This window comes from Mizuhopecten yessoensis, unplaced genomic scaffold, assembly GCF_002113885.1.
Source record: "Mizuhopecten yessoensis strain PY_sf001 unplaced genomic scaffold, ASM211388v2 scaffold6697, whole genome shotgun sequence".
NCBI lineage: Eukaryota > Metazoa > Mollusca > Bivalvia > Pectinida > Pectinidae > Mizuhopecten > Mizuhopecten yessoensis.
Genome location: NW_018406679.1, coordinates 230506 through 242375, shown reverse-complemented (window position 1 = coordinate 242375; position 11870 = coordinate 230506). Strand labels below are relative to the sequence as shown.

The window sequence follows — 11870 nt, the reverse complement described above, 5'->3', positions numbered from 1 at the left end:
GACAGGTAATCACATGGGCACGTATCATATATATACTGCTTGTGTCACGGACAGGTAATCACATGGGCATGTATCATATACATATACTGCTTGTGTCTTGGACAGGTAATCACATGGGTACGTATCATATATATACTGCTTGTGTCACGGACAGGTAATCACATGGGCACATATCATATATATACTGCTTGTGTCAAGGCCAGGTTATCACGTGGGCACGTATCATATAGAATTCCTGCTTGTGTCTCGGACAGGTAATCACATGGGGACGTATCATATACATATACTGCTTGGGTCACGGACAGGTAATCACATGAGCATGTATCATATACATATACTGCTTGGGTCACGGACAGGTAATCACATGGGCACGTATCATATATATACTGCTTTTGTCACGGACAGGTAATCGCATGGGCATGTATAATATATATACTGCTTGTGTCACGGACAGGTAATCACATGGGCATGTATGATATATATGCTGCTTGTTTCAAGGACAGGTAATCACAAGGGCACGTATCATATATATACTGCTTGTGTTACGGACAGGTAATCACATGGGCACTTATCTTATGTGTACTGCTTGTGTCACGGACAGGTAATCACATTAGCAGGTATCATATATATACTGCTTGTGTCACAGACTGGTAATCACATGGGCACGTATCATATATATATATACTGCTTGTGTCATGGACAGGTAATCACATGGGCACGTATCATATATATACTGCTTGTGTCACAGACAGGTAATCACGTGGGCACTTATCTTATGTGTACTGCTTGTGTCACGGACAGGAAATCACATGGGCAGGTATCATATATCCTGCTTGTTTCACGGACAGGTAATCACATGGGCACGTATCATATATATACTGCAGGTGTCACGGACAGGTAATCACATGGGCACGTATCATATATATACTGCTTGTGTCACGGACAGGTGATCACATGGGCACGTATCATATATATATACTGCTTGTGTCTCGGACAGGTTATCACATGGGCACGTATCATATATATACTGCTTGTGTCTCGGACAGGTAATCACGTGGGCACGTATCATATATATATACTGCTTGTGTCACAGACAGGTAATCACATTGGCACGTATCATATATATACTGCTTGTGTCTCGGACAGGTAATCACACGGGCACGTATCATATATATACTGCTTGTGTCACGGACAGGTGATCACATGGGCACGTATCATATATATACTGCAGGTGTCACGGACAGGTAATCACATGGGCATGTATTATATATATACTGCTTGTGTCTCGGACAGGTTATCACGTGGGCACGTATCATATATATATACTGCTTGTGTCTCGGACAGGTAATCACATGGGCACGTATCATATATATACTGCTTGTGTCACGAACAGGAAATCACATGGGCATGTATCATATATATATACTGCTTGTGTCACGGACAGGTAATCACAGGGTCATGTATTATATATATACTGCTTGTGTCACGGACAGGTAATCACATGGGCATGTATGATATATATGCTGCTTGTTTCAGGGACAGGTAATCACAAGGGCACGTATCATATATATACTGCTTGTGTTACGGACAGGTAATCACATAGGCACTTATCATATGTGTACTGCTTGTGTCACAGACAGGTAATCACATTAGCAGGTATCATATATATACTGCTTGTGTCACAGACTGGTAATCACATGGGCACGTATCATATATATACTGCTTGTGTCACGGACAGGTAATCACATGGGCACGGATCATATATATACTACTTTTGTCACGGCCCGGTATTCACATGGGCAGGAATCATATATATTCTGCTTGTGGCGTCACAGACAGGTAATCACATGGGCACGAATCATATATATACTGCGTGTGTCACGGACAGGTAATCACATGGGCACGTATCATATATATACTACTTTTGTCACGGACCGGTATTCACATGGGCAGGTATCATATATATTCTGCTTGTGTCGTCACAGACAGGTAATCACATGGGCACGTATCATATATATACTGTTTGTGTCTCGGACAGGTAATCACATGTGCAGGTATCATATATATATACTGCTTGTGTCTGGGACAGGTAATCACATGGTCACGTATCATATATATACTGCTTGTGTCTCGGACAGGTAATCACATGTGCTGGTATCATATATATATACTGCTTGTGTCTGGGACAGGTAATCACATGGGCACGTATCATATATATACTGCTTGTGTCTCGGACAGGTAATCACATGTGTAGGTATCATATATATACTACTTGTGTCTCGGACAGTTAATCACATGGGCACGTATCATATATACTGCTTGTGTTTCGGACAGGTAATCACATGGACATGTATCATATATATACTACTTGTGTCTCGGACAGGTAATCACATGTGCAGGTATCATATATATACTACTTGTGTCTCGGACAGGTAATCACATGGGCACGTATCATATATATATACTGCTTGTGTCTCGGACAGGGAATCACATGGGCACGTATCATATACATATACTGCTTGTGTCACGGACAGGCAATCACATGGGCACGTATCATATATATATACTGCTTGTGTCTCGGACAGGTAATCACATGGGCACGTATGATACATGTATAGTTAGGTGGTTTTAATAAATGTATGTAATTATGAAGGAATCTCTCATTTTAACCTTTCTTCATCTAATTAAGATTATATCATTACTGTTTTAGGAACAGCAGTTTATCTACACACCTACCACCATTCCACCGTGTCGACAGATGTTCTACCAGCTCTGTGACATCCGAGCTCCCAGGATACAACACATTATACACAAGAATGATGGAAAGGTAAGCAAAAATCTTTTTATCAATTTCTTTAAATGGTACTATACTGTAGAGTATAGGTTTATAAGCGGGTTTGGCCTAGTGGTAAACAGTCTGGTTTTTAATGCAGATGGCTTATGTTTGATGTTTGAAGTGGTCCTAAAATGGACTATAAAACAGAAAGTGTTTATACCTTGCTCACACAACTCAAGCTACCAATGTGTACCAATGGTCTGTGGTGGCTGCTATGGTGTCTTGGGTTTAACGTTCAAGTGAGTTGGTCATATGGAAAAAAATAGAAAGTGTTTGATCCTGAGATGGGTGAACTGTTGCTTGGCAGGGACTATGGATTACTTCACAGAAAATGACAATTCACCCTTCCACATCGTTGTTAGCAACGCGGTTGCTATACAAATTCAGCCAATCAGAGCGCGAGTTCGATTGTCGGCCATTACCTCCGACAACTTTGTCGGACATTGACACGAGGGTAAATACGAACGGCAGTGAAATAATGGTGAAGAAGTGCTCCTGGGGAACCAGCAACAGCGACAGCCGATATGCAGAAAGATTGGAGAACGGTGTGACATTTAATCCCTTTCCAAAACCCTAAAACCAACCTAGAAACATGCCTGAGATGGGTGAAGGCTTGTGGACGACCCCATTCGCAGCTTAACGCAACAAATATAGATAGACACAAGTTTGTTTGTTCAAAGGTATGTTTATATCCCGATATTAGAAAATATAATGTAGTAAAGCAGAGTATATGGTTGACCAAACAGGCAATACTCACATAATCCTCAATTTCATTCATATGTTTTTAATATCTCGAGCAAAACTTGTTATGACACTGTGTAAACATAAGAGCTGTCGGTCCAACACAGGGGCATGCACAGCGGAATCATCATTTCTTTTTTTGATGTCTTGTGTTCTGCTAGTTTAATTCATAAGCATATAAAAAGTTGCGGGTGTGCAAGCAGCAAACACATATCAATTATTATCTTTAATCTTAATAAAACCAACATTTTGTTGACCCATTAGTTGTTTACATTACAGCTGTATTACATGCCCCTATGTCAACAAAATGAAAGTAGAAGATACTTGTTGACTGTTTACCGTTAGACTTTAACAATTATGATAAGTTTTTCAGTGCTATAGATTTTACAAGTAGAAAGTATTGTCCTGACAGGAAATATGTTGCAGTGAATCAGATAAGCTATAATCAATTAACTTCTTTATACCTTGGTGTTTAAACATTTTGATAAACAAATTGTTATTCCCAAAATGTCAAGTATGCATACATACAAATTGAAATAGACATTCTAAAGTAAGATTTTTTATATAAATTAATCCAGGGCATGTAGTTATACTGTAAGTGATTGATTTTATTGAAAGATGTATCCCTTTCTAGTTTCTAACCAATGAGTCTTTGGTGGTTTTTTCAACCCATTCTCCATGTCTTAATGTTGTGATATATCAAAAGAGGAATACATTGAGATCATATTGTAAATAATTATGGTTACACCTAAATTGTTAAGTCTTGAAAACCCATAATAAAATAAATCTTCATTTCTTTATTGTCAAGACACAGCACTGAACTGAGCAATGATATGGAGGATCCCCAGCCCACTTCAGTCCCAGTTAACACTCCAGACAGTACTGGCCATGTAGCAGCACCACAGCAAGAACATGATCTTGTACAAACTGATGTCCAAGGTATAGATATGCTTTAGTATAAAGCTGAGATAAATTTTGAAAATGGAAAGATACCAAAATATCATTTTATCTATAAAACCAGAAACTGAACTATGCACTATACATCAAACTCATTTGGCATGTAGTCTCCATATGTATATAGTCCTAGAACACTTATGGTATTGTTGTGTACAATTTCAATTGTATTGGTTTTCATTAAATATTTAATACCAGTTTTAACTGGAATAAAATACAGTGAAGCCTGTCTCGTCCGACCCCTGATTATTCAGACACTTTACACATAATGCTGTAATCCCATGTGTTATGAAAATAATAGTATATGACCTGTGTATTTAGACTATTGACAGACTATTTTTCTGTAATCTTACCAGTATGTTATGCCCTTGTGAATGTCAGGTTAGACAGGTTTCACTGTATACATGTATAACTATTATCAATTAATACAATTTTTAGAGACTAGGAATTGCAAACCAATATATTTTAAAGGCTTCAAGTTCTAATGTGAAATTGTGGCAATATCAATGTATGTGTGTAAATTATTATTGGGTTTGTTCAGTTGGTGTGATTTAGGTAAAGCTATATATGGTATACCTTATCTTTTGAGGTAATATTTTGGTCATAAATGGAATATCAGGATAAATTCTCTCAACAAACAGTTCTTTTGTTGTGAACACAACAAGGTCACACCATGGAGCACCTGTGAATAGCAGTTAAGCAGTTTTCCCTGTATTTGAACATAGTAGTTGTGTTTTCTGTTCATTTTTACAACATTGTTTTCATAACTAGGTACAAAATTCTGGATCACATTGCAAGCTTCAGTAATACTCATCTGCCTTGCTACAAAGGGACATTTTATTTCCACAATACCAGTCTCCCCTTTGTCACATACTTTACCATCAGGTGTGGCGGCTAGATGGGAAAATTAATTGTTTATCACTAACCCACAATCATGGACATGTATGTTTTAGACAGACTTTTGATTGACATATTTTTCTCTGGCAATTTTCCCCCTACTAATACCATAATCTGTTGCTACAGAAGAAAATGTCTTTATTGTAAACAAATCTCTTAGCATAGCATCAGTAGGACCTTTCTTTCTGTTTACAACTTTGAACATCTGAGATGCTGTAAGTCTTTTCTCTCTGAGTCTGTTCCATAGGGTGTTGGTACTTTGGGACCGTGTTGCCTTTTCCAACATTGCAACCTTTGATATTTCCACCAAATCTTGGTAACAAGGTGGCAACCTAACTTTTACTGGTTGGGTATAAATCATTTCTCAGCAAGACATGACATTGCCATTGTTAAAAGCAATGTCATTCTTCTGAGACTGAAAATAAAATAAAATCAGCTGAATTTGATTTATTTATAGAACTTTTTTTCAGGAACATCTTTGGAACTGCTATCAGCAGCAGCTGAAATCAAGAGGCTACAACAACAAGTTCATCAGTCTGAAGTCTTATTCAATGAATACAGAGTGTGGTATGAACAACATGAAGCTACATTGGGAAATCCTGTAAGTGATGACAAACCCAAACCACTGACTGTTCAGGAGATTTTAAAGGAGGAATCACAGATTCAAGGATTATTTGAATATTATACAGGATTCAAATTCTCAACATTCCAGGCCCTACTTGACTTTCTCACTATTCAGGCCCAACAACACCATAATAACAGGAAAGACATAGTTAACATGGAGTGCGAGGATAAACTGTTGTTAACATTGATGAGACTGCGACACAACTTTGGTCTTAAAGATCTGGCTTTTAGATTTGCTATCTCCACTCAAGCAGTGATTTGCAGAACAGGATGCGAACCTCTGGCATACCGTGAAACGTTGTAAGTTCGCAAGTCCCTGTCGCAGATGGAAGAAACTTGTAAACTAGGCCTGCTGCACATCAGATCTTGTCACTCTTAGATATTGAAGAATGGAGGAAGGGTAATACTATATAATTTGGGAATGGGGCATGGGGTAATAATGTATTGATGATTTGTTATCAAAACAGAATTAATGCTTTGTCCTTAAAAAGAGGACAAAAGGGAGGGATAAATGTCTATGTTATGCCTTTATGTAAGCTGCTATTCACTTCATTTGCAGGACTTGGATGAGTGCATTAAAGGAATAATTAAATATAATTAATATGACTCATGTTTTAGACTTTTTATTTCTTCACTGTAAACAGTACATTTAGGAACAAATGTTTTGAATAGGGCCTACTCCCTTGTTTTTATTTGGATGTAATCGCACAGTACAGCAACAGATGTCGGAGATGACTGTTAACGTTATCAATCAATGTCCACCTTTTGTTATATATAATTTTTGCATTTTTAATGACTCATTGACTGCCATGATTGTACGTTAGGCCTGCACTACAGTCTGTAGTTTAGGGTACACACATATATATAGGGGGTTCATATATGATCATATTGCTATAGGTAAGATTACACAAATAAACAGTTTAACACCAGCTTGTCATACTTGCCAACTTTTTAAAATGTCCATCGGGGAGATTAAAACAAATGTATGTATGTACTGTACACCCTAAGGAAATGGCATCTTTTGAGCTGTTCTTTCAGATGAAATTTTAGCAAATTCACTAGTTTAACTTGCTCAATTTCTTCTCTTGGCCTAGCACCCACTATCACATGACATGATCTTCAAATAGATGAAGGTGGTCATTACTATGTAGATGTAAAACTCGTGAGTCTCCCTCCTAAATAGGGAGAATTGCCAAGTATTGAGCCGCGGATACCGCTATTTAAAAAAACGTCTGAACAAGGAAACCAACGTACATCACTGCATGATATTTTGAACAACCGTTTAATTAAAAAAAGAAAAGAAAAACGGAACTCGACAGACCCAAACTGGATAATTACCCAGCTGAACAGTATGCGTCCTTAACACACTTCTTTGGTAAGCCTACTGTACATGTAATGTTAACAAGTGTGGCTTCTCCCCCTTTCTCATGCTTCGGTAGCATCTGCCTCCGATTGCCACCTCCGCTTGGACATCATTTTTTGTTAAATTTAGGTTGTGGACATAGCCCTCTCTTAAATAAATAGTTCCCCTGGATAAACATTTTTCAGAAATGTTTGCATCTTGAATGTATTCCATACAAAAATCATCGGGAATGTCCCCGAGTCCTGCAACAGTCGCTGCCGCCATCGCCATGGGCAAAATTTTACTATGGCTTGTTTACATTTGTTGTCGGAGTATGTAGTCACGAGACTTTGGTTGCTACGTGGGGGCGTGGCATGGAAGGGTGAATTTAGCCATGATACAATGTCCTCAATTGAATTGATCAATGTCCAATTTTTATTCCATTGAAAGAAATAAAGAGTTGAAACCTAAACATACTCCAATAGTTTATGGTCATGTGATATACTGAATCTATTGTCATTCTTTCTCTGGGAACTGTAGCCTTGTAGTTTTGTCTGGGAAGACCTAACCTGCCTACATCTCCCTAGACAATACAAAAAGCCTGTCCAACTGTTTGGATCATGATAAACGAAAGCAGCAGATCCTTGGGAAAGGGCCATTATCAATTTTCCACCATGTTGCCAATACTTGGTAATGTAATAACAATTTCACTTGGTTAATAGCTATGAGTTATTGGACAGTAATAGTTCTTACATTAACTCTGAAAAATTATGATTTAAAAAAATTACTGTAGTTCTAAGATTATTATATTCTATACAATTAAAAGTTTTATAAACAATATGATTATTATCCCTGTGATTAGTCTATACAGTTATTTAAAAACATTTAGAATATTCAAAAATAGTATTCAAAGGAATGTCTTTTTTTGTGCCTTTCATATTGTTATATATATACTGAACAAAAAAAGAAACGCACAAAGTCTACCCCCCCTGCAGTACATCTTAGCTGTAAGGAAATAATGGAATATTTGGTCAGGTATTACATCAAGAATGATCTCCCTTCTCAACAATCTACCCTAAAATCAAAATCAGGAAAGCGTGACGATGTCATTGTGTGACTTTGTGAGCTTCTTTAGTCCAAATCACGTGGTGTGATCAAGCCAAGCCGGAGTTTTTCAAACAAATAATCTCAACGGATACTCTTAAGTTCAGCCACATTAATTTTCCACGTTGGCATTTTGATTTCACCATTGACTGAGATGCCACGCTTAACGCAAATTCAGAGGGGTAGAGCAATTGCGATGTTGATGGATGGTCATAGCCAAACTGCTATCGCACGGCAGTTTGGTGTTGGCCCGTGTACAATTAACCGTCTCTGTACCTGTTTCCGTGCTACTGGGTTAGTTTCCGATTGTCCCAGGAGCGATCTTCCGCGTGTAACGACCGCACGACAAGACAGGGCGATTCGATTGTCGCACTTGCGCTACAGATTCAAGACTGCTGTAGAGACTGCGTCGCATACCTTAGGTACTCATGGCGGACCCATTAGTCCTCAAACTGCCAGGAACCGCTTGCGTGCCGAGAGAATCATTGCGCGCCGACCTTATGTCGGGCCACCTCTGACACCACGGAGGCGGCAAGTGCGTCTTGACTGGATGCGCAGACATGGCCCAAATAGGTTTGGGATGCGTCGATGGAGGGGTATGATGTTCACCGACGAGTCTAGATTCTGTCTGTATCGCTCAGACGGAAGAAAAAGATATATCGCAGACACAGTGAGCGTTTCGCCGACGCATGCGTGGTTGAACGCGATATATTCGGTGGGGCTTCTGTATTGGTTTGGGGAGGCATCTCCCATGGAAATACCCCTTAGTGGTCCTGGATCAAAACCTCAATGCCGTTCGATACAGAGACCAGATCCTCCAACCACATGTCCTTCCACTTCTCAGACGTCATAACCTAATTTTTCAGCAAGACAATGCTTGATGCTCTGGAATGGCCCCCATATAGCCCCGACATGTCTCCCATTGAGCATCTGTGGGATGAGGTGGACAGGCATATTAGTAAACGTCAAAACCCCCCCAACTAACCGCGCCCAGTTGATCGCAGCATTAACGCAAGAATGGAACAACATTCCCTTAAGGCGAATAAATGTTCTTATGAATAGGAGATTCGTGCAAAAGGTGCCCACACCAGGTACTGAAGTGTCATTTTGTTTTTCGCGGGTATCCAACTTTGAGTAACTACTGATGACACGAGTGACGTCACAAAGACTTTTCTTCTACAGTATTGTAAAGAGTAGACTTGTCCCTTCATATTGATATAAAATTTTGTACAAATTTCCCAAAATATCATAGGCTTTATCAATTCCTGATTATAAGGACATCCAGTGATAAATGAAATTCATCAGCGTGTACCTTTATTGCTTTGTTGCAATAATGAATTAAATGGTAAATTGATACATGTATAGAGTTTTGCAATGAGATATAGAGCAAGCTTATGTGGTTTAATAAGGGAACTGACATTTCTCAGCCTCTATAGACCTATTTCTGTCTTTAACTCTGATTTATATATACCTGACATAATATCGGACTGCTTCAGTCCCTAAGTCAGGTTTCACCGTAGATGTACACTATTATACAAGTATACAGTGTGGTCCATTGTTACAACCAATTCAAGTGTTTTAGGCTATTACAATGTAAATGTTTTTTATTTTTTTCAAATTAGTGATTTACAACTGGTAATTTTTGTATGAAGTTATCTCCCCTAGACCATAAACTTTCAGTCTGAGCTAAGTGAAGTCGAAAACATAAAGCAGAATGTGCTGTATGAACAAGTAAAACAATTAACACTATCAATTAAACTGTCTGTCTGCCCCTTCCCCACTTCCTTTCCCCTCCCCACTCCAATCACAACCACCATCACCATCACCACCACCAATACAAATCTAGGATTGAATTTCCCTGATCAAAAAATACTTTCTTAATGTAACAAACTAAAAAATTGGTCAGTCTACAGAGTAATAAATGTTTTATAGATCTCTTATACTATGGACACATGTTTATCTGTCCCTGTTTTGACTTGTTCATGTGTGATAAACGGTTACCATGAAGATAATTACAGTAGTTTTACACCACATTAATTATGATACACAAACAAGAATATTAAACTCTGAAATGTTGATTTATGTGGGAACATTTCTGACTACATATATTTCAATGCTTTTATGCCCATATTTTTCAAAGTGTGATGATCACAGATGTGATTCTACCTGTTTTGAGAGGATTTTCTCTTTCATGTTTTAAAAAGTTATTAGTTTGCTTTCAAACATTAAAAAGACTAAGTTTTTAAAGAGGTGAGGTATGTCCTTGCCTTTTCCTTTAATTCACCATCTTTTTTAAAATCTCAGATAACATCATAGGTTAGGTTATGCTGCAATGATAATCTATGAATGAAAATTTAAAAAAATCTTTAAATACAAAATGCATCACTATTTATAGTAAAATTTTGTCTGAATGAAATTTTAAACTTGAGCAAACACTCAGAAAATATTTTTTCATTCATACCATTTCTTTTGCAATACATAAATATAGAAATGGACATGCTTGGGAAAGCATGACAGGAAAAAGATTTAGTTCACAATTAAATATAAGACGATCCTTCCAAGTCTTTCACACAGTAATGTAATATATAAATGTATGGACATTTCTAAGCAGGATATATTGAAATAAAAAGAAAACCAACATGCTATGTTAACAAATCATCTAGTTTTCTTTTATGGGAAATTTGTTGGATGGTTTAGCAAGAGCAGATCATATGATTTTGTGTTGTGAGGATGTCACAAGGGGTGTAAATATCACAAGATGTTTACTTCACAGAAAAAAACACTTCAGAAGATTTAGGATATAGGGAAACCAAATTAATAAAATATTCTCACAGGAGTGAAGAAGGTGAGGCCTAGGATAGTTGTTATGTGGGGCACTGAGTGCAGGAATAGTAATCCAGGTGTATAACAAGATTTCCTGGGGGGACTTATAAGTTTGTGGATGTACTGTGACAGAATTATCAAGTACATGTACCGTGTGATCTACCTGTTCAAGTCAAGAAGTTGTATTTAGGTATACTGTAGGGCGACCTCAGGCTGGCTGACTGCGGTGACTAGTATTGAGGTATACTGTAGGGCGACCTGGCTGGATGACTGCGTTGACTAGTATTGAGGTACACTGTAGGGCGACCTGGCTGGATGACTGCGGTGACTAGTATTGAGGTATACTGTAGGGTGACCTGGCTGGATGACTGCGGTGGCTAGTATTGAGGTATACTGTAGGGCGACCTGGCTGGATGACTGCGGTGACTAGTATTGAGGTATACTGTAGGGTGACCTGGCTGGATGACTGCGGTGACTAGTATTGAGGTATACTGTAGGGCGACCTGGCTGGATGACTGCGGTGACTAGTATTGAGGTATACTGTAGGGC

At 38.4% G+C, this 11870-nt stretch overlaps 2 protein-coding genes across 3 annotated transcripts in view; both read left to right on the top strand.

Moving 5' to 3' along the window:
- Positions 1 to 11870, top strand: part of LOC110452470 (general transcription factor 3C polypeptide 5-like) — a 58855-nt gene that overhangs the window by 17517 nt on the left and 29468 nt on the right. For both annotated transcript variants that reach the window (XM_021501028.1, XM_021501029.1), the window contains exon 7: positions 2711 to 2827. In XM_021501028.1, coding sequence (XP_021356703.1) covers positions 2711 to 2827 — 117 coding nt within the window. The remainder of the gene's footprint in view (positions 1 to 2710; positions 2828 to 11870) is intronic.
- LOC110452471 lies at positions 2894 to 6796 on the top strand. Its single transcript, XM_021501031.1, has 3 exons — positions 2894 to 3516; positions 4386 to 4516; positions 5899 to 6796. Exons 2-3 carry the CDS (start codon positions 4411 to 4413, stop codon positions 6354 to 6356), a joined length of 564 nt encoding a protein of 187 aa, XP_021356706.1. The 5' UTR covers positions 2894 to 3516; positions 4386 to 4410; the 3' UTR covers positions 6357 to 6796.

Bases quoted from the DNA above. Each gene is read 5' to 3' on its own strand.
- LOC110452471 (XM_021501031.1), top strand. From the start codon at position 4,411: ATGGAGGATCCCCAGCCCACTTCAGTCCCAGTTAACACTCCAGACAGT. The intron at 4,517-5,898 runs GTATAGATATGC...ACTTTTTTTCAG, and splicing joins TGTACAAACTGATGTCCAAG to GAACATCTTTGGAACTGCTA.